The sequence below is a fragment of the Hibiscus syriacus genome, unplaced genomic scaffold (assembly GCF_006381635.1).
Source record: "Hibiscus syriacus cultivar Baekdansim isolate YM2019G1 unplaced genomic scaffold, ASM638163v2 tig00110318_pilon, whole genome shotgun sequence".
Classification (NCBI taxonomy): domain Eukaryota; kingdom Viridiplantae; phylum Streptophyta; class Magnoliopsida; order Malvales; family Malvaceae; genus Hibiscus; species Hibiscus syriacus.
The window spans coordinates 530,753-554,259 of record NW_024062677.1 but is presented as its reverse complement, the minus strand read 5'-3'; the positions used below and the strand labels follow the sequence as shown (position 1 = coordinate 554,259).

The 23,507-nt window shown below is 31.3% G+C and overlaps 2 protein-coding genes across 3 annotated transcripts; one reads left to right on the top strand and one right to left on the bottom strand.

Annotated features, from left to right (window-relative positions):
* Window positions 1-4,398: 4,398 nt before the first annotated feature.
* Window positions 4,399-8,243, top strand: LOC120117059 (shikimate O-hydroxycinnamoyltransferase-like). The gene is made up of 3 exons (XM_039137396.1): window positions 4,399-4,469; window positions 5,003-5,497; window positions 7,146-8,243. The coding sequence occupies exons 2-3, from the start codon at window positions 5,090-5,092 to the stop codon at window positions 8,031-8,033; spliced, it is 1,296 nt and encodes a 431-aa protein (XP_038993327.1). The 5' UTR covers window positions 4,399-4,469; window positions 5,003-5,089; the 3' UTR covers window positions 8,034-8,243.
* Window positions 8,244-8,430: 187 nt separating this feature from the next.
* LOC120117060 lies at window positions 8,431-9,284 on the bottom strand. 2 transcript variants are annotated; one of them, XM_039137397.1, is made up of 2 exons: window positions 9,019-9,284; window positions 8,431-8,935 (listed from the first exon to the last, which is right to left on the bottom strand). In XM_039137397.1, the coding sequence occupies exons 1-2, from the start codon at window positions 9,158-9,160 to the stop codon at window positions 8,664-8,666; spliced, it is 414 nt and encodes a 137-aa protein (XP_038993328.1). In that variant the 5' UTR covers window positions 9,161-9,284; the 3' UTR covers window positions 8,431-8,663. The 2 variants fall into 2 exon arrangements, with proteins under 2 accessions (XP_038993328.1, XP_038993330.1); XM_039137399.1 differs by having other exon boundaries at window positions 8,431-8,920; window positions 9,019-9,283.
* Window positions 9,285-23,507: the final 14,223 nt, after the last annotated feature.

Below are 23,507 nucleotides of genomic sequence, written 5' to 3'. Positions count from 1 at the left end.
CTTATAATTTAATATAAATTATCAAACAAATTGAAAATAAGGTTATTTGAATATATATTATGAAGAAAATAAAGAAATGTTGATATCTTAATATTATTTAATAAATTATAATATTCTTAATATAAAAATAAGTGTCTAAACTATCTATCGAAAAACATTTTTGTGCTAAAGAATTATTCGTTAAAAATAGGTATCTAACTTTTTCTTCGTTACCATTTTAGGTGCTCGAGCGTTAACTATCGTTAAAAATCTTCGTTAAGTGACACGTGTCATGTTATGATAATTTTAAGAATTTTTATTTAAAATAAAATAAAAAATATAATTAAAAAACTAAAAAAAATTCAAAACTTTTAAAACCTTAATTTTAATCCTATCGCCATCGTCGGCCGCCACCAACGACTTGTGACCAACTAACCACTCACGATCAAAACCTCCATACTTTCGTAACTGATTGAACACCTAAAAGCAATGCAAATGAAAGATTTCACTAGGGTTTTGAATCCCTTATGTTTAGAAATTTATAGATTTAGGAGGATTTGGTGTTCGATCGGTTGTAAAAGTTTGGGGGTTTCTTTCGTGGGTGATTGGCCGATCACGCGTCGTTGGGTGCTCGGCCGATTGACGATGTTGTGGTGGTCGGCAATGGCAAAGGGACTAAAATTAAGTTTTTATAAGTTTTGGGGTTTTTTAAGATTTGAAAAAAAAATAGTTTTTTAGAATATATTTTATTTTAAATAAAAATCTCAAAATTACCAGAACGTGACACATGTCACTTAACGAATATTTTTAACTACGGTTAATGTCTGAGTACTTAAAATGATTACGGAGAAAACGGTAGGCAACTGTTTTTAACGAACAATTATTTAGACACTAAAACGTTTTTCGATGCATAATTTAAACACTTATTTTTGTATTAAATTATTATAATATTTTTATAATATTTATTAAATTTATCTTCAAATATCGATAATTTTAATAAAATTGTCATTTTTGTGTCACAATAAAAATAAATTGAAAGTCAAAATCCTTGAAAACTACTCATAATTCTGATAAATTTGTTGATAGTTATTTACGACTTTAAATCAAAAAATATTAAATTATGTAAAAAATATAGATAATTAATTTGAAAAACAAACAAAAATAGACCAGGCGAAATTGAATGGAAAAAAAAATGGCTCATGTAGACTTATAATAGTTGTATCGTCCCATCAATCACGTCGGAATGAAATTATTAAGGACTCCACAAAGTATAATGACGTCCAATTTTAAAATCGTATGATGAAACACTCCAATTTATTCAATTATTAATTACATAACTAGATCAATCAATATTCTTATTTTAAATAATTTTTCATTTAATATCATGTACCGTAAATCTGCTCTTATTTTGCTATTTGGTTATCCATTTGTCTGAACTTCAATATTTCAATTTCATCTTCTTAATATATATATATATATCAATTTCATCCTTTGATATTTCGTGTTAGTTCCGAAATATCTTATATAAGGATTTCCATCTCAAGCTCTGACGTAGAAATGCATAATTTTATATTAAAAAAATATGATTTTAAATGCTCTGAATTTGTAACAACATAAAATATATTCTAATAATACTGGACTTGGGTGTTGGATAATAGTTCCACTGGATGATGTCTCGGTCACCAACTTCCATTTCTGGTAGAACTACAAGGGTAGGACCCAACGCAACGCTTATTAATCATGACCCCACCGGCCCACTAAACACCATCCCACGAATAGGAGCGGAGCAAAGCAATGGTGGGGAAACGTAGGACCCACCACGTTTGCGTTTCAGCTTTCAACTATAATATCAACCGTAAAATGATAATAACGAATAAATAATATATAGTAGATAAGAGTTGGTGAATGAATTTGGAGCGCAAGAAACAAGGATAGGACCCTCCTCTCCCGTAGATGTCACCATCTCACCAACTCCATGTTTTCTTACATTGTATTATATTATGGTATCACATTAATCGATTCAATTAGATCTCACCAACCTTAATATTCAATTAATCTTCACTTGACTATTGTTAATACAATAGCAATTCGGTGACACCAACATCCATTAAACAAATAAAAAATATTTCATTTGCTATTTTTCTTATAAAATAATAAAACCATAAACATATATATACCGATTAACAAAAGCTGTTCCTTAATGCACTAAAGGGTAATTTAAGGGTTAAATATGGGAAATTAAGTGAAAATGTATATTAACCAAGTATCATTTTTTAGTAAATATCTACACGCAGTTATTTTTTGGGGGGGGGTTGTTTTCGGTTATATATATATATATATATATATATATATATATATACTTATGAATCACTTTTAATGTTTTTTTAGATCAATACACTTTTAAAGTTAAATATGATAAATGATTATTGTTTGGTTATATAATTTAAGATGGTAGTTTAAGAAAAAAAATTCTATTTGTATTTATTTAATGAAAATTATCTTATGATGTGTAAATTTTAGTTTATTCAAATTTATTCACGTGTAATTTAGATGTTTTATTTAAAAATTAAAATTTAAGGTTAGAGATTTTATTCTCATGAGGTTTATGGTTTAAAATTTAATATATGGTACTTAGATTCGTTGTATTCTTTCAAATTTGTACTTATAAAATGTTTGCTCTTAAGTTAATATCCGAATTTTAATTTTACCTATTGTTTTATTACTTCTGTTAATCATGTTAACTTTTAATGATGTGATAATATATGATATATTATGTCATATGTTAATGATGATGTTATTTGATTAGTCTAAAATATTTTAAAAAATAAAAATATATTAAAAAGTTGTACGAATCAACTTATCTCAGTGGTTAAAAGAATCGTTAATATTCCTAAAGGTCATAGGTTTGAACATCAGCGACTGTAAAGGTGATTAAATGTTCATTATCAAATGGTTGAAAGTGTTTAGATCAGATATTACTTTATAATCACCTTAACTTAATCATATTATGATCAAGATATCTTCATTTAAAAATATTATGATTTACGACCTCTTAAATGATATAATAATAATCATATTATTCAAATTAATATTTAATTATTTTTTTAAAAAAAATATTTTTTGATTAATCCGAGGTAAGTATAAATTAGTATATGTTTAAAGATAAATACTAAACCCTTTGACATTGAATATTCTTATCATTGATATTCTTGATGCTCAAACTTAAGACCTTAAGAAACAATTACTACCGAGGTCACTGAGATTCGTGCAAAAAAAATATATTTTAAACGAATATGTTGTGTATATATAACGAGAACACAAATCGATATGAAAGTTGGTTTTGACTTGAATGTTTTATTAGTTTCTCTCTTTCAATTTATATGGTTGGCAATGAAATTGGGTATTGGTTCAACGATAATTGAAATTTATCATCAGTATTTAAAACTTTTTAAAGCTCAAACTAAAATCCTCCCGTCTATTAATGTTGAGAAGAAAACCATGTTAAAACAAAGTCAGAATTGGTAATAGTAACGAAGAAGATAATTAAAAATAAGAAAAAGAAAACAACTCAATTACAATTTTTGTCTGAATCGACTAATGACACGTTTAACGTTTGGCAGATTAGTGTTGAGCATTTAGAAATGAGGAGATTATTAGGAGAGCTGATCAGCGTTTTTGGTCAAACCTCAAATGTGGTTGGGTTTCTTGTTTTATTCTTCTTTTTCGGCGGAGTTGGGAGACCAATACCTCAACAACAAACAAAATACAAAGAAATTATCAGGCAAGAAGAGTACGCAACTTGCCACATTGCAATCACTTTTTTTTTTTTATATCTCACGCGTATCATTTTTTCTTTGTTTCTGTACTTTCTGTTTTATTTTTTTAAATAAACATTTTTGATTGATTGATCAAATTATTTATTTTTATTTTTTTAAGTTATAAATTTTAGATACATTAAAAATACTTTTTTTCCTTCCTAAGAGTCTCCCTTTCCCTCACTTCCAATAGGATTAAATGCTTATTTAAAAATGAATAAATACGTTTGATCGATTGATCAAGTTGTATATTTTTATTCTTTCATATTTCTTTAGATTATAACTTCTAGACTTATTAAGAACATTCTCATTCTTCCCATTCTATTTAAGTAAAATTAAGATTAGATTAAAATTTTATCAAATATAATTATTTAAATATAATTCATATTTCCATCATCATTTTGACCACTAATAAAAATAGCTTTTTAAATGGAATAATTTTGGGATAAGTTTTAGTTTGGGAAATGAAAGTAGTCCAATAAGTCATAAAGGGAAAGTGAGTTGGAGAAGGGTGAATGGTCGATGTCAGCAGGAGGAGTAGGTGAGTGACAAAGGGAACAATTTCCTTTTCCACGCTTATATATTATTTCAAACCTCTCCTGACTGCGCTCACCATCTCCCCACCCGTTTAACATTTTCTTCTTCTTCATCCTTCGCAGTTGCATTCATTTTCAGGTTTGTTTATGCCGATTCCCTTCACTAATCAAGTTTTTTAATTAAATTCTTTTCATTGTTTTCTTTATATACATCATATATCGTTGAATCGCCATGGTTTTTTGAGTTCCATTTTCGAATGCCTCGGAAAATTTTGTTTTCTCTTCTGTTTTTCTAAACAACCCGTACAGTTAAAGCATCTCATCCTGCGGACGAGAGGCGATTGTTGTTTGTTGATTTTAATTTTATAGTACCTGTTTTTTTAGACTTATATGGAGCTAAGTAATATTCCACTTAATTGTTTGGCGAAAAAGATTTAAGTAGGTTTGCCAATGTTATTATTTCAATAATAAAATACGTTGAATCAGGCCAAAACTCTGGTTCTTATTCAAAGCCAGATTGTGAATTACTGTCAATCATGTTAGATTACAAGTTGAAATGAACTTGATTCAATCATTTTAATATATTTGAGATCTTTAATATTTTTTCTTTATGCTAAAGAAGGTAATAAATCTCACCTGTATAATCGGCTTGTTTGTCCCATTTATTGTCAGTTCCCTCGGAGTACTCAATCGAGGCTCTCATTTGTAGGTGGAGACAACAAATCCACTTTCCCCTGTGAACCCACCCGCACCACAACCATGATTGTAAACGTAAAAGAATCAACAATGGTACGGCCGGCGGGCGAGACCCCACGGAGGAGCCTGTGGAACGCCAACGTGGACTTGGTGGTACCCAGGTTCCACACCCCGAGCGTTTACTTCTACAGGCCGACGGGAGCGGCCAATTTCTTTGACCCGCAGGTCATGAAGGAGGCACTGAGCAAGGCCCTGGTGCCTTTTTACCCCATGGCGGGGCGGCTGAAGAGGGACGAGGATGGAAGGATCGAGATCGATTGTAATGCCGAAGGGGTGCTCTTTGTCGAGGCTGAAACGACTTCCGTGATCGATGATTTTGGTGATTTTGCACCCACCTTGGAGCTCAGGCAACTCATTCCGACCGTTGATTATTCCGGTGGCATCTCCACTTATCCACTCTTGGTTTTGCAGGTAATGAGTTTTCACCTTATATATCCTTTTTTTATTAGTAAGTGAATATTGGCTTCACGTATACACCGTATTTTATTTTAAAGAAGCTTAAGGAAAAGATAAATTTATATAAAAGATTAAGAGAATTAAAATGATATTTTTCAAAACATTTTCTTCTTAAGCTTTCTCAAATTGGATAAATAAAATTTGAGCATTTAGATAAAGAATGATACTAAACTCTCTCTGCATATAAACAATAATAAAATCAATGAAATATCTATAAATATCTTTTAGAACAGATATATATATATATATATATATATTAACAACAGTAGTAGATTTAGAAAATATTTTTAAGTTAGACACGTATATATTAATAATATAAAATTTTTATATCTAGGTGGATAAGATAAAATTTCAAGGTGGGCACGTGCCGACCCTAGCATCAACCTACTTCCGTCACTAATTAACAACATAAAATTTATTAAAAATAAAAGAAAATTTAAATTTTAGATTGAACACAATTAATAAATGAAATAAATAATAGAAGATTTAGATTTTAGAGTGGACAAGTATATTCTCAGCTTGTTAAGGTTCTTATTTTCCATTCCTTCAATTTTCTTTCTTTTCTATATTCACATCCAAAAATAAGATATTTCAAACGAATTTTTTTATAATATTTGAAAGAAAATACCAAATTTAGGAGAGAACTCTACGTTATTACTTTCAAAATTTTATTTAAGATATATTTCTCAACGATAAATTTACACATGCACAATCTGTTGAAAAACAGATCAGTTTATTGTCAACCAAGATAGATGTTGGTTGGTTTGTACAAGCCCAACTACCCCAACATCCCAACTAAGCAAAAAAGGGGAAATGTTTGGTGGAGTGAAAGTGATGTTAGTAGAAGGAAACAAGTTTAGTGACGAAGTTGGTGAAACAGCAGCCAACCATCCCACTTTATTAATGCATTTTGTTTCGGCCTTTGTTGTTCCATCATTTACAATGATTTGATCCACTAGCCTACATGGGCCAGTATATTTGAGTCGTTTGTTGACTGCCTGCATAAGCATCCCAACTTTTTGTGGGTTAGCATGATTTGGTGTGTATGTGAATGCTGTAGGAGCTAACCTTTGGCCGTGTCAGTCGTTATTTTTGCTAACATTCAGTGCCACTCTAGGCATCTATCTTCATCATGGCTTACTTTAGTTGCCATTAACACAGAAATACGGTCCAACTGAAAAAGTTGAGATCATCATACGCCTTACGAGTTGTCATTATTGGTTGAGCTTTGGTGGTGCCTACCACTAACCAATTCGCTGGTGGAAACTAATATATATATATATATATATGTGTGTGTGTGTGTGTGTGTGTGTACTTAATATCCACCTACTTGGAATGTTTGTTATGCTTTCAACTTATGCAATGACATGTGATGTGTCATACTTATAGTAGATGTTATGAATAGGGTCTAATGTAATAGTATATTTTTAGGCCTCTGTTCTTTAGTGAAGTTAGGCTAATCCTCATTTTAAGCAATGAATACTTGGATTTCATGCTCTTGTTCATGTGTTTGTTGAACAACTTTGGGAGCAATCATTACAGATTTCAGTCAATACAACTGTGGAGTTGTTTTAAACATGATTTTGGTTTTGATTCTGTTCAGGTCACATATTTCAAATGTGGCGGTGCTTCACTAGGTGTTGGCATGCAACATCATGCAGCAGATGGATTTTCTGGTCTCCACTTTATCAATACATGGTCTGATATGGCTCGTGGTCTTGACCTCACGATTCCACCGTTCATTGACCGGACTCTTCTCCGTGCCCGGGATCCTCCACAACCCGCGTTCCACCACCTTGAATATCAACCTCCTCCTGCATTGAACAGTCCACCCCAGCCTACAGGTCCTGAAAGCACAGCAGTCTCCATTTTCAAATTGACCCGGGAACAACTCAATGTACTCAAAGCCAAGAGCAAGGAAGATGGGAACAATGTTAACTATAGTTCATACGAGATGTTGTCAGGTCACGTGTGGAGATCGGTCTGCAAGGCTCGTGGACTTACTGATGATCAAGGGACCAAATTGTACATCGCCACTGATGGAAGGTCTAGGTTGCGCCCCCCGCTTCCACCTGGTTACTTTGGAAATGTGATCTTCACTGCTACCCCAATCGCCGTGGAAGGTGATCTAATGTCAAAGCCAACATGGTTTGCTGCAAGCCGTATTCACGATGCATTGGTTCGGATGGACGATGAATATCTAAGGTCAGCTCTTGATTACCTAGAACTTCAGCCAGATTTATCCGCTCTTGTTCGAGGTGCACACACTTTCAGGTGTCCGAACCTCGGGATTACTAGCTGGGTTAGGCTACCAATCCATGATGCAGATTTCGGCTGGGGCCGCCCCATATTTATGGGTCCTGGAGGGATTCCTTACGAGGGGTTATCTTTCGTATTACCAAGCCCCAACAATGATGGAAGCTTATCAGTTGCCATTTCCTTGCAAACCGAACACATGAAAGTGTTTGAGAAGATCTTTTATGACTTTTAAAGGGGGGAAAACACAGAGAGAAACAATATATCCCGAACCTGGTTTATATCAGACCTGCTAAAAGTTTCCTTTCCCGATTTACTAGTTACAAACCACATGCTAGCATATGCATAGAGAAAAATGAGCTTTGGACGTACGTTGTTTTACTAATTCGGTTCAATATGATGTTGAAATTTATAAGAATGTTGGCATGAAATGATTCTAAGGTGAGTATCTTTGTTTAGATTACACACACTGTCTTAAAACAGTATCTGAGGTTCAAATTCCTCTGTTTTTTGGGGGTTATTTTCAAAGTCCTCTTTTAAGTGACATGTCTACAAAATCATCTTCTCAATTCTGAATGTTTGTCCTTGTATAAACGATTGCCCATAGAGATTTCTTACTTCATAATTAGTTATATAAATAACAAAACCTTTATTTAAACGATAATAGAATTGGTAGAAAGTAGGAACAAGCTGCAACAAAATACGGAGGTTATGGACCGTGTTCTAATAATCATTCTCTTTCTATGACTTAAAATCTTTCACCAAAAACTAAAAAAAGACTTCGAATTGTTCTAGCTTCATCCAAAAGAGAAAAAGACGGAAAAAGTTGGATCAGTTGTCTTGTTCCTTTTGTTTGTAGGTGATCTCAGAATATATTGAGAATTAAAGCTGGAAATGATAGGATAAGGGTGAAGATTACATGTAACGCAACAGTTAACACAAGGCACGGTGGGTTGAGGAGCGGTGGAGCTGCGTTTTTCTTGTTAGGATGGTGGGGGACATCTGCACCACCGTATGCACCTTTTCCACCCTTTGATTTCTCAGACTGAAAAATTTTGTGATGTTGCTTGTAGTATTCATCTTTATCGTCGACTTTTGCCGAGCTAACCATCCTGTTGAGACCTGCATGCTTCAACACTGAAATTCCGACTGGTTTCAGGTAAGACGATTTCAACAGACGAACAATACAACAAAAGAAAACAATGGAATTCTTATTTTACCATGGGCGTCGTGTCCTTGAGCAACAGGTCCTGAGAGATTGAAAGCTGGAGATTTTGGTAAAGGAAAACCTTCAAGCTTCCCGCATGAAAGGGCAGTTGTACATGACAAAACTATGAACCATGCAAAAAACTTCAACATCATTCCTTTAAACTGATGGATTTGACCAAAAAAATCGTTTCTTCCTATTATAATTGAAGAGAAGAAGGCAGCTTGATGAAGATGCGAAAGAGCAGTGTCGTATTTAACTATTTATGCAGGAATTATTGAAATATGAACAGAATGGCAGTAAAGGTAGCCTGAAAAAGGAGCATCTTCTCAATGTGGCAGCAAAAAGCAAATGCCAAACCAATTTTATTTCATCAGTTTTCACGTGGAGTGTTTTTAATTTATTTATTTTGCTGTAATGCTATTGTCTACTCAAGTTTCAAGTATTTCACGTCCAATTAGTGGCAGCCACAAAATTTTCCCAGGACCTAACATGAATTACAAATGTTTACGAATTAAGATATAATTTTAGTATTATATTTAATTTCTAATTTTATAATTAAAAAATCATAATTTTAACATTAATAGTTTTATCATAATTTTGGATTCGAATGGAATAACCATTTTAATATATTAATAAATGCAAACATGAAAGTATTCTTTTATCATTAATATTCTAATATTGATGGAGACGTTCGTTGAACAGGTTACTAATGCTCCACTGTTATTCTTACGACGAAAATTGGAATCACAACATAGTAGTGGAGACAACAAGATTCTTAATTTTGAGGTCGTGGGATCGAGTCTCACGGAAGGCATTTCATAATTCGGAGGTCTTCTACGGAAGCTGCTCTCAACCTGGTGTTGGGGAGCAGCTTACTATCTTACCTCCCCTTACCCCATTACATATGAGAACAAGGGACAACCATTTTAACATAGGGGAGACAACAAGATTCTTGTGCAAGAGTTGGTCCACTCCTTTATTATTATTATTAGATTAAAAATATAAAACATTAAAAGCTTCATTTTTCTATCCAATAACCATCAAACATTATTTTATAGTTATATATATTGGTTTTCCACCGTACGTGAGAATAGATTGTGAAAAGTTAATATAGAAAAAATCAGGTATATTTAGCTATGTATATATGTATATATTTCATTTTTATAAATATAATTAAATACAGACAATATAAATCAAGTTATTGTTTCATAGTGTAATTCGAATGATCTGGTTGATGCAAGAATGGAATAATTAGACTCATTTTCCTAAAAGCATTAAAATGTGATTGGTCAACAATGGTAAAGTAATTTAGGCGTGTAGTTAAGCAAAAGTAGCTATCGAATAACATGTCAATTCTTTCTCCACCATCGCCCATAAGCCAAAAAAATAAAAAAGAAAATAAAAAGCACATTTTTGACTAATTTACCGAATATCATATTTTTTAATTAAATATCAATTCCAACAAACAACTAGTTGGTCTAGGGAGATGAGACACTAAATTCCTTAAGCAAGATCATGAGTTTAAACCCTAACATTTGCAAATAGAGCAAACTGAGTTGGAAGGGTCGCCATCGCCTCTACAATACTCAATTTAAATTAATCGATTAATAAATCGAATACCAGTGATTAATATATATATAAATATATATATATTGATAAATTGTAACATCCTCAATACCGGGTTAGTGACCAAATTGTAAAATTTCAGAATTTGGTAATAAAAGTATAATAGTTGAATAGTTCAATGATTTATTTGGAAATATTTCCTGAAAGTTATTAGTAATTATCAAAGGAATTAAATTGCAAAATGGTTATTTGACAAGAAATATATTTTTCTTTCTTTGATAAATATGAATCACGTGGGGGTGGGGAAAGAGTTATCTGAAAAGTATCTTCTTCTTTTTTCTTCTTCTTCCTCTCCTCCCGTATCTCCAAGCTCAAAGGTGAGTTTTCTATTTAGTTATTTTCTGATTAAATTTAAGGTTGGGTTATGATCATTAGATGATAATTAAGCTTAAAGAAAGTTTAATTTGTTCTAAAACAACAAGATGAAAGGTATAGAAGAGATTAAAGAAAATGAGTTTTTAGATGAATTTCTGGAAAAGAGTTAATAAGTGAATTTTGAGAAGAAATTTGACTTGTCATCACTAAGAATAAGAGTTTTATGAAGTTAGAAAGGATTAATAACAAAGTTGAAAGTTTAGTAAGATTCTTAATTTTAAGAATCATGATGAGATATGGAAAATAAAGATGGTTTATATAGATATAAGTTGGTTTAAGTAATGATAGTTGAGTTTAATGGCATAATAAGGGCTTAAAATAGAAGAATTGAGTGAAGAGTTGATGATTTTCGGACTTAAAAAGTGATTTTCTGGGCAAGGAGTATCGGTACCCATTCAATAGGTACCGATACACTCTTAAACGAAATTTACAGATTACAATAGGGGTACCGATACCCTAGGGGAGGTACCGATACCACCCTAAGAGAAAATGGAATTAAGCTTTTCGTTTAGTCCAAGAAATGAAAGTAACACTTTCTTTAGTTCAAGAAAGGAAATATTAGAGTATATCAATTGGAATATTGATATGGATATATGTATTGTCATGTAGATATAGAACGTAATCTTGTTCCGGAACAATCAAAGAATTAGGATCAAGTCAAAGCAAGCAAGGCTAAGGTGAGTGCAATTTAATTGTACTTATGTTATTGATCAAACATTGGCTTGCGATGAGCCAGTGACGGAGTTACTACGGTAAGAAGTGACTCCTAAAATGTTATATGATTGATGTGATTCTTATATATGCATGAATACATGAAAATATGTATATGTTATTATATGTGACATGACCTATAAGATTATATGAATATGCAATATGTGATATATGAACATAAGTGATTAAGTGAATGAATATAGATGACATAAATAAGATGATATAAGAGTATGATATGAATTAAATGATATGAGTTATATGAGAAATATATGTGAAAAATATATGATATTATATATATATATATATGTTTATGTGATTACATGCAAAGTGATATGAACTATATGCCATATGAATGTGGAATAAGCTATGTGATAAGGACATAGAGAATGAAATGAATATGTGGCAATGAGTTATGAGAATATACGAGAAAGTTATGATATAAGATCAATGATTACACGTACATGTGATATGTAACGGAAAAGAAGTGATATGTGTTTATAAGAGAAATGATGTGAATATGTGAACTATTATAAATGATAATACCCATGTTATGTGATATGAGAGCTAGTGGTATAGTTGGCATGCCAAGAGTCGAGGGATTACCTATGTCTTTTAGGACATATGGATAGTATTACCTATGTCTTTCGGGACATATGGACAATATTACCTATGTCTTTCGGGACATATGGACAATTTACCTATGTTCTTCGGGACATATTGACAGTTTACCTATGTTCTTTGGGACATATGAACAGATTATTATACGAGCTGTGGTGACAGCATAAGTGTGCACAACCTCTATGTACTCACATATCTTTAGTTCACACTAGTGTATCATGGGCTAATAAAGAAATAATAACAAATACAATATATGTGATGGATATGCTTTTATATGATATGATAGTATTAATTGTTTATGAATTGATATGAGTAGAGTAATATTATATTTTTTCATGCCTTACTAAGTCAACGACTTAGTGTGTGATTGTTTTACACGTAGGTTTCAAGAAGAGGAAGATTGATAAAAGTTATGCAAGACATGTCAGTTTCTCCTTTCCATAGATCAGATCAGAAAAGAATTGAATAGATTGTATTTGTATTTTTTAATATTGATTGAGGTTGGAATGTAAATAAAGATTTGAATCTGATATATATATTTTAATCGGTTTTGTAAATTCATATGATTGAGTTTTGTAATATTTTAAACTTATATATATAAAAGGTAAATGTATAGTGATGAAAGTTTTAAATTTTATGAGTTTTTAATAAGTAGACGAAATTACTGTAGCAAGGGTATCGGTACACTGTAGCAGGGTATCGATACCCCTGCAGTATTTTGGAAAATTTTTAGAATAGGTACTATTCACGGTACTGTGTTCATTATTGTTTACAATATTGTTCATACAATATAGAATATTTATACCGTATAGTTCTGTTCATTGAAAACATATTTTTTTCAAATTTGTTATAATGAAATATAATTCAACAATATATGATCATATTTTCTTAATATAAGTCCAAACGTTTTGTTATTTTGTAAGTAAATTATTTTAAAGAGTCAATGTGACATCTCAGACTCGTTTTCGGGTCGGGTACGGGTTAGGGTGTTACATTTAAAGGTATCAGAGCTATGATTTAGCCGATTCTAAGCTTAAAACGAAGTTAAAAATATTTTAAAAAGTATACATGCCAACACAAAGGGAAAAATTTTCTGATCTGATAGTGTAAGGAGTGTACTATATTGTTAATAAAGTTAAATTGTTATGTTATATTAGACGTATGATCATGAGAGCTTCCAAAGTGAAGCACAAGGTGATAGACTGAAGGTAATAACAATTCACCTGCCCCGGACATACATGGAAAAGAGATAACACCTCAAGGAGTGCCTGTATAAGATTAGAGAATGTTTTCATGATGTGGAATGATATTTTGATGTGTTTTCAATTTTCCACTTCTTTAATTCATAGAATGAATGTATTGAAATAGTTAAAAGAGTTAAGAGCACCCGATTTCAAGGGTGAAATTTAGGAAGGTTCTGTTGTTACAGACCTTTAGTTAAATGATATGAAGATAATGTTAGAAGGTCCATTTCTCGAAAGTGGAAAAGTTAAATTGAGTAATTTCTTTACTACGTGGGTAAGCTAGAGTATGGTGGACAAATGCCACCATAAGAATGTTAAAAAATCAAGTGACGTGGTTATTGTTTGTATAAGAGTTCAAGAATAAGTACATTGATGACTAGTTTATAAGACAAATGAAGATAGAATATATGAGCTTGAAGCAAGGGAATTACACGTGCATGTGTATGAGTATAAGTTTAATAAGTTAAGCAGATTTATTGCTGAGTTGATTCTGATTAAGAAGGATAAGAATGATATATGTGATTGGCTGTTTAGGGCTTATACCTTAAATTAAAGAGTGTTACTGGTTTTGAAATTGTTCTCATTTCAAGAAATGGTTAATCGCGTTAAAGCTCTAGAGAGAGCTCAGAATGAAAGGATTAGAGAACAAAAATCTCAGATGATTAAGAGAATTAGTGCTTCATAGAGTTAAGCACCATCACAGAAAGGTAGAGATTCTGGTTTTCAACTTTAAACCAGATATGAATTAGTTGTATTCTCCGCCAGAGAATCAAATCAGAAGAGAGTCAAACAGACTCAAGCAGTAGGGTCTGATATTGGAAGATTAACCAAGGAGTTAATTGATATTAAGTCAGGGTTAAAGACAACCTTTGTGAATTGTGTTAAAAGCTCTGTTAGAAATTATGTAAATTGAAGCAAAAAAAGTATTTTAAATGGATTAGATGAGTATTGAAATCTGGTAATTTTCGAAACAAGTGGAGAAAACACAAGTATAAGAATGATAAAGAATAAGGTTCTGTGCAAGTAAAGTTGAATATCAAAGTCATGAAAATGTGATAAGGAGTGATAGTTAAGGATAAATATATGTGATATAAAAGAGCATGGGAGTATGAAGGACATGATATAGTTTAGTTATGTATAAGACAATGCTGATTATAAAAAGGATAAATGGATAACTAAAAGAAAGGGATATTATTGTGTATAAAAGTGTGGATATGATATTGAATATGATAAGAATTTTCATTTTGGATGGAAAAAGTTAGCGTTGGCTAACAAGATTATGAGATCAAAAATGTATTGGAATTATAAATTTTTAATATATTGTCAGGTTAAGATAATTGAATATGAAGTGGATTTGGTTATAGTTTTATATCTTGATTATGTAAATGTGATGTAGTGAAGGAGATAAGGATTCGTATGTTTAAGAAAAGGTAAAGAGTAATAGAAAATTTTAAGAATGAGTATATCGGTAATTATTTTATAAGATAGAAGGCGTTGAAATGTTGACTGTGAACAAAGAAAATTTCATGGTGCATGAGAATGAATGTGGATTTGATAAGTTAAGTAATCTATTGTTGAGATAATTCTGATTGGAAAAGGGGTATATAATTAATTAATTAGGGCATGTGCCCTAGATTTAACACTTGTTATTGACTAGTTGTAAGAGTAAATGTTTATGGTACTGTTCATATAGTATAATATTATTCATACCATATAGTACTGTTCATTGAAAACATATATTTTTCAAATTTGTTATAATGAAATATAATTCAACAATATATGATCATATTTTCTTAATATAAGTCCAAACATTTTGTTATTTTGTAAGGAAATTATTTTAAAGAGTCAATGTGACATCTCAGACTCGTTTCCGGGTCAGGTACGGGTTGGGGTGTTACATATATGGTTTATTTAATTATTATTTTGCCTTTAAATTGCTCTTTAGTTATTAGTTTTTGTGGTTGATTTGTTCGTTTTGATTAATTTTCTGTATAGGACACTAGATTCTGGAAATTGCACTTAAATGACATAATTATGCAGTTTTTATTTTATTTTTTGAATCAAGTCTGAGTTAGTGTGCATGTGTAACATCCCAAACTATGGGTTAGTGACTTAATTGTAAAGTTTCAGAATTTGATGATTAAAGTAGAAGAATGAATTAGTTCAATGATTTATCTGAAAATAAATCCTAAAAGTTGTTAGTAATTATTAAAGGATTTTAAGGGCAAAGTAGTCATTTGACTTGGAAAGGATAAGATAATGATATATATGGGATAAGATTGAGAGATTTCTCCAGAAAGTCTCTTTTCTTCTTCTTCTTCCTCTCCTCCCGTATCTCCAAGCTCAAAGGTTAGACTTCTACTTAGTTAATTATTTGTTAAGTTTAAGATTGGGTTTTGATCATTAGAAGATAACTAAGCTTATGGAAAGCTTATGTTGTCCTAAAATCAAAAGATAAAGGAGATAGAGAAGATTAAAGATTTGTGGTTCTTGAATGAAATCTTGAAATAGAGTTTATAATAAGAATTGAAAGTTGGATTTGACTTGTCGTCAATCTAAGTAAGAGATATGAAGTAATAAAATTGGATTTGAAACATGTTGCAAAATTGATGTAATTATTGAATTACATATGGAATATAGGATTTTGAGGTTTAAGATGAAATAAATGAGTATAGATTAGTTTAAGTATGTGTACTAGAGTTAAGAATGAAAAAGGGGATGAAACATGAAGGATTTAAGCCAAAATGAATGATTTTCGGGTTCAAAAAGAGGATTCTGGGCAGAGTGCATCGATGCATATTCATTGTGCATCGATGCATCAAGGTTAAAACCCAGAAATTTGTTTGAAGGTGTATCGATGCACAGGTAGTGCATCGATGCACTCTTTTAAAATAGAAACATCGAATGCAATTAGTGCATCGATGCATAAGGCATGCATCGATGCATCCCAATAATAATACAACATCGAATGTATTTTATGCACCGATACATCAGTTGTGCATCGATGCATACCCTTATTGAAAGAAGAAATTGACATTTATCTTAATCTAAAGAGTGAACCATTAGAGTATATTAGTTATAATACTAATATAGATCTATGTATGATTATGTAGATATAGAACGTGATCCCGTTCTGAATCAATTAAAGGATTAGAATCGAATCAAAGCAAAGCTAAGGTGAGTGCACATTATTTAGTATATGATGTTAAATGGAAAATAAGACTTATGATAAGTCTATTTCCAATAGTAAAATGCATGAATTCATAGAGGTATGTGTTTGTTATGATTTATATGTGTGCATGAGTATATGTGTTATTGATATGATTCTATGATCATAGGATGTAAACTATGTGATAAGTGAAAAGTGACATATGTGATAAATGAATGATATGAAAAATGAGATAAACAAAGTATGGTTGATATAGGGTAATATAAGAATAGCTCATAGGTTATATGATAATAAGTCATAAGGTTATATGCATAGGTAATATAAGTTATAAGATGAGAATATATATGAATATCAAATAAGTTATGAGATAAGTGATATGAAATTGATATATAGGCTAAATGAAAGTATACACATGAATAAATATATAAGTTTATATGTTATTTTATATGCTATGGGATATAACCATGAACATATGTGATGTGATATATGTTATGAGAAATGACCCATGTGACTAAGTGTGAATTGATATAAGTATGTGATATGAAGTTATGGGTATATGTGTCATATGTTATTATAGGTGATATGATATATATGAGTTTATGCGATATAAAAGTGTATATGTGAAATAACATGATAGGTGATAAAACCGTGAGCCTATATGATTATGTATTATATGTTACATGATATGACATGCAAGTTACATGAACAAATGAGAAATGGTATAAGTCATATGAAACGATCTACGTGAATACATGCACTTGTGATACATGTGATATGATATGAGATATATGGTTACACATACATGTGGTATGTGACAGAGGAGAAATAACAAGTGATATGAAATGTTATAAATGATAATGCCCATGTTATGTGATATGAGAGCTAGGGGTATAGTTAGCATGCCAAGAGTCGAGGGCAGAATTACCTATGTCTTTCGAGACACATGGACAGTATACCTATATTATAAGGAACATATGGACAGTTTACCTAGGTTCTTCGGAACCTATGGATAATTGCCAAGGATCTTTATGACCTCTGGATAGTTACCGAGGATCTTTATGACCTCTGGATAGGTCCTTCGGGACATATATGTATTCTTTGGAACATGTGTGAAGTCTGGTGAGACACATACTTGATCATTGGCATATGTATATGATTCTTAAGGAATGATATGTGGTACTTCGGGACATTTATATGAGCTGTGGTGACAGTATATGTGTGCACAACCTCAATGTACTCATATACCTTAAGTTTTCACTAGTGTACATGGGCTAATAAAGAGATTAAACAAACATACTGAATGTGATATGTATACGATGGGTTTATAAATGGTTATCAAAAGTAAGTGGTTTGAAATGTGTTACATGAACCATATAATGTTATATGTGTTTCTTAATGATAATGATAGAGATTATGATAATGATGGTATATGTTTATGTATGCTTTATGTTATATGAAATATTATATGTTTTATATGCCTCACTAAGTCATCGACTTAGCGTGTGATTGTTTCACACGTAGGTTTGGAAAGCGAAAAGAGAAGTAAAGAAGAACAAGGCAGGTCAGTTCTCCTTACCGAATGTCAGATCAGAAGAGAGGTGAATAATATGTATATTTTTTTATATAAAGTTCTAGTTGGCATGTAATCAAAAGAATATAATGAATAAGCTCTGAATAGTTTTGTAAATGTTTTGAATAAGTTAAATGTTATAAAAGTTTTTAAAATTACTCACTATTTTATACGAATAAAGGTTTGAAAAGTCAATGCGACACTTCGGACTCGTATCCGGGTTGGAGGTGTTACATTTAATGGTATCAGAGCTACGTTTTAGCCGATTCTAGGCTAAAAACGAAATCAAAAGTGTTTTAAAAAGTGTACATGCCAACACAAAGTGAAAAAAAAGTCTGATCTGATAGGGTAAGGAGTGTGTTGTCTTGTTAATAGAGTTAAATTGTTATGTTATATAAGATAAGTGAATACTGAGAATGATTTATGAGATATATATATGTTTATATGATATGATAGGTGATATGTGAACATATGAAAATGACATGTTATATGATATGAATTGGATGATCATATGCACACGTGATATGTGATAGAAGAAATGATATGAGAGTTTCTAAAGTGAAATACAAGATGATAGACCTGAAGGTAATAGCATTCACCTGCCCTGGCCAGGCAGGGAGAAGAGCGAAAACCTCAGGGAATGTCTCTATAAGATTAGAGAATGATTCAGGATGTTGAATGATATTCCGATGTGTTTTCAATTGTATACTTCATTAACTCATAGAATGAATGTATCGAAATAGTTAAAAGAGTTATGAGCACCCGAGCTCAAGGGTGAATTTGAGGAAGGCTCTGTTGTTACAGACCTTTGGATAAATGATATGAAGATAATGCTAGAAGATGTTCATTTCTCCATAGTGGAGAAATTAAATTGAGAAGTTTGTTATTATGTGGATAAGATGGAATATGGTGAACGAGTGTCACCATAAGAACGTTAAAAGATTAAATGAATTAGTGAGAATTTGTAAAAGAGTTCAAGTATAAGTGCATCAGTGATAAGTGTATAAGGTATATGAAGCCAGAGCTTATGAGTTTGAAACGAAGGGATAATATTGGGTATAAGCAAGAGTGTGGTTATGATTAAGAGAATTGGTGCTTTATAGAGTTCAGTACCATCAAAGAGAGTCAGACAGACTCAATTAGTATGGTATGGTACTGAAAGATTAAACAATGATTTAATTGATAATAAACCAAGGTTAAAGACAACCTTTGTGAATTAGATTAAAAGTTCTGTTAGAGTTATGAAAATTGAAGCGGGAAAAGTATTATAAAGGGGTAAGATGAGTATTGAGATTTGGTAATTGTTGAAATAATTCCAATTGCAAAGAATGTATATGAATGGTTAGATGAAGGTTTTTGCTTTAGATTAGAAGAATCGATGTTGATTAACAGAGTTATGAAGTTGGAGTATATTAAGTTAAAGGATTAGAAGTTGATGAAGGAAAATACAATTATAAGAGATAGTAAAGAATGAGGTTATGTATAAGTGAAGTTGGTTATTAACTTTATAAAGAGGTGATAAAGATATGATATGTATATAAGAATATTTTGATAATAAAAGGATAAATGGATAAAGAAATGAAAAGATGGTGTTTAAATGATTAAATATGATAAAGGGTTATAAGGAAGTGCAGATTGTAAGTTTGATTAGAAGTAAGAAAAGTATGTAAGGTTATATGAAGAGATTATGTGTATCGTAATACAGACAAGGATGAAAGAATGAGTAAAAGTTTGGATTGTGGTGAATTAATTAGAAAATGAGGAAAGAAATCAATTGATTGATTTTTGATTTTGAGTGATAAGAATTGATGTTACTGTCTACAGGATAAGTAACATTATATGAATTTTAGAAAGGTCAAAGGAAAAATGCATAATCGAATGAGAGAAAAGACAACAATGGATTGATATTACTGGTTATTGTTTATATGATAAGCAACAAAAGATGAATGTATAACGAAAAAGATAGTTGGAAAACTAAAGGATTGAAAAGTAAGTGTCCGATGATGACAAGAAAGAATAAGTCAGGGAAGCAACATAAGAACATTAGAAGATATGTTCTTATCAAGATGTGCAGTGAAAATTTGAGGATGAATTTTCTTATAAGGAGGGGAGAGTTGTAACATCCCAAACTATGGGTTAGTGACTTAATTGTAAAGTTTCAGAATTTGATGATTAAATTAGAAGAATGAATTAGTTCAATGATTTATCTGAAAATAAATCCTAAAAGTTGTTAGTAATTATTAAAGGATTTTAAGGGCAAAGTGGTCATTTGACTTGGAAAGGATAAGATAATGATATATATGGGATAAGATTGAGAGATTTTTCCAGAAACTCTCTTTTCTTCTTCTTCTTCCTCTCCTCCCGTATCTCCAAGCTCAAAGGTGAGTCTTCTACTTAGTTAATTATTTGTTAAGTTTAAGATTGGGTTTTGATCATTAGATGATAACTAAGCTTATGGAAAGCTTATGTTGTCCTAAAATCAAAAGATAAAGGAGATAGAGAAGATTAAAGATTAGTGGTTCTTGAATGAAATCTTGAAATAGAGTTTATAATAAGAATTGAAAGTTGGATTTGACTTGTCATCAATCTAAGTAAGAGATATGAAGTAATATAATTGGATTTGAAACATGTTGCAACATTGATGTAATTATTGAATTATATATGGAATATAGGATTTTGAGGTTTAAAATGAAATAAATGAGTATAGATTGGTTTAAGTATGTGTACTAGAGTTAAGAATGAAAAAGGGGATGAAACATGAAGGATTTAAGCCAAAATGAATGATTTTAGGGTTAAAAAAGAGGATTCTGGGCAGAGTGCATCGATGCATATTCATTGTGTATCGATGCATCAAGGTTAAAACCCAGAAATTTGTTTGAAGGTGTATCGATGCACAGGTAGTGCATCGATGCACTCTTTTAAAATAGAAACATCGAATGCAATTAGTGCATCAATGCATAAGGCATGCATCGATGCATCCCAATAATAATACAACATCGAATGTATTTTATGCACCGATGCATCAGTAGTGCATCGATGCATACCCTTATTGAAAGAAGAAATTGGCATTTATCTTAAATCTAAAGAGTGAACCATTAGAGTATATTAGTTATAATACTAATATAGATCTATGTATGATTAAGTAGATATAGAACGTGATCCCGTTCTGAATCAATTGAAGGATTAGAATCAAATCAAAGCAAAGCTAAGGTGAGTGCACATTATTTAGTATATGATGTTAAATGGAAAATAAGACTTATGATAAGTCTATTTCCAATAGTAAAATGCATGAATTCATAGAGGTATGTGTTTGTTATGATTTATATGTGTGCATGAGTATATGTGTTATTGATATGATTCTATGATCATAGGATGTAAACTATGTGATAAGTGAAAAGTGACATATATGTGATAAATGAATGATATGAAAAGTGAGATAAACAAAGTATGGTTGATATAGGGTAATATAAGAATAGCTCATAGGTTATATGATAAAGATGAAACCATATAGGAACATTAGTTGAGTACTTGATAATAAGTCATAAGGTTATATGCATAGGTAATATAAGTTATAAGATGAGAATATATATGAATATCAAATAAGTTATGAGATAAGTGATATGAAATTGATATATAGGCTAAATGAAAGTATACACATGAATAAATATATAAGTTTATATGTTATTTTATATGCTATGGGATATAACCATGAACATATGTGATGTGATATATGTTATGAGAAATGACCCATGTGACTAAGTGTGAATTGATATAAGTATGTGATATGAAGTTATGGGTATATATGTCATATGTTATTATAGGTGATATGATATATATGAGTTTATGCGATATAAAAGTGTATATGTGAAATAACATGATAGGTGATAAAACCGTGAGCCTATATGATTATGTGTTATATGTTACATGATATGACATGCAAGTTACATGAACAAATGAGAAATGATATAAGTCATATGAAACGATCTACGTGAATACATGCACTTGTGATACATGTGATATGATATGAGATATATGGTTACACATACATGTGGTATGTGACAGAGGAGAAATAACAAGTGATATGAAATGTTATAAATGATAATGCCCATGTTATGTGATATGAGAGCTAGGGTTATAGTTAACATGCCAAGAGTCGAGGGTATACCTATGTTCTACGGAACATATGGACATAATTACCTATGTATTTCGAGACATATGGACAGTTTACCTAGGTTCTAAGGAACCCATGGACAGTTGCCAAGGATCTTTATGACCTCTGGATAGTTACCGAGGATCTTTATGACCTTTGGATAGGTCCTTCGGGACATATATGTATTCTTTGGAACATGTGTGAAGTCTGGTGAGACACATACTTGATCCTTGGCATATGTATATGATTCTTAAGGAATGATATGTGGTCCTTCGGGACATTTATATGAGCTGTGGTGACAGCATATGTGTGCACAACCTCAATGTACTCATATACCTTAAGTTCTCACTAGTGTACATGGGCTAATAAAGAGATTAAACAAACATAGTGAATGTGATATGTATACGATGGGTTTATAAATGGTTATCAAAAGTAAGTGGTTTGAAATGTGTTACATGAACCATATGATGTTATATGTGTTTCTTAATGATAATGATAAAGATTATGATAATGATGGTATATGTTTATGTATGCTTTATGTTATATGAAATATTATATGTTTTATATGCCTCACTAAGTCATCGACTTAGCGTGTGATTGTTTCACACGTAGGTTTGGAAAGAGAAAAGAGAAGTAAAGAAGAACAAGGCAGGTCAGTTCTCCTTACCGAATGTCAGATCAGAAGAGAGGTGAATAATATGTATATTTTTTTATATAAAGTTCTAGTTGGCATGTAATCAAAAGAATATAATGAATAAGCTCTTAATAGTTTTGTAAATGTTTTAAATAAGTTAAATGTTATAAAAGTTTTTAAAATTACTCACTATTTTATACGAATAAAGGTTTGAAAAGTCAATGCGACACTTCGGACTCGTATCCGGGTTGGGGGTGTTACAGCATGACTCTGGCATGAAGCATCTAAGACGATGAGTCAACACTTTCCAAAAGGTTCAGTCAGTGCTTCTAGAAAGACGAATGAGTCTTCCGCGTTTTTGAAATTCGAATTTAAGTCAAACTCATGGTTTTAGCATTTTAG

Coding starts and splice junctions, on each gene's coding strand:
- LOC120117060 (XM_039137397.1), bottom strand. CDS start 9,160: ATGATGTTGAAGTTTTTTGCATGGTTCATAGTTTTGTCATGTACAACT. Junction 8,936..9,018: donor TCAAGGACACGACGCCCATG/GTAAAATAAGAA, acceptor TCGGAATTTCAG/TGTTGAAGCATGCAGGTCTC.
- LOC120117059 (XM_039137396.1), top strand. CDS start 5,090: ATGATTGTAAACGTAAAAGAATCAACAATGGTACGGCCGGCGGGCGAG. Junction 5,498..7,145: donor ATCCACTCTTGGTTTTGCAG/GTAATGAGTTTT, acceptor GATTCTGTTCAG/GTCACATATTTCAAATGTGG.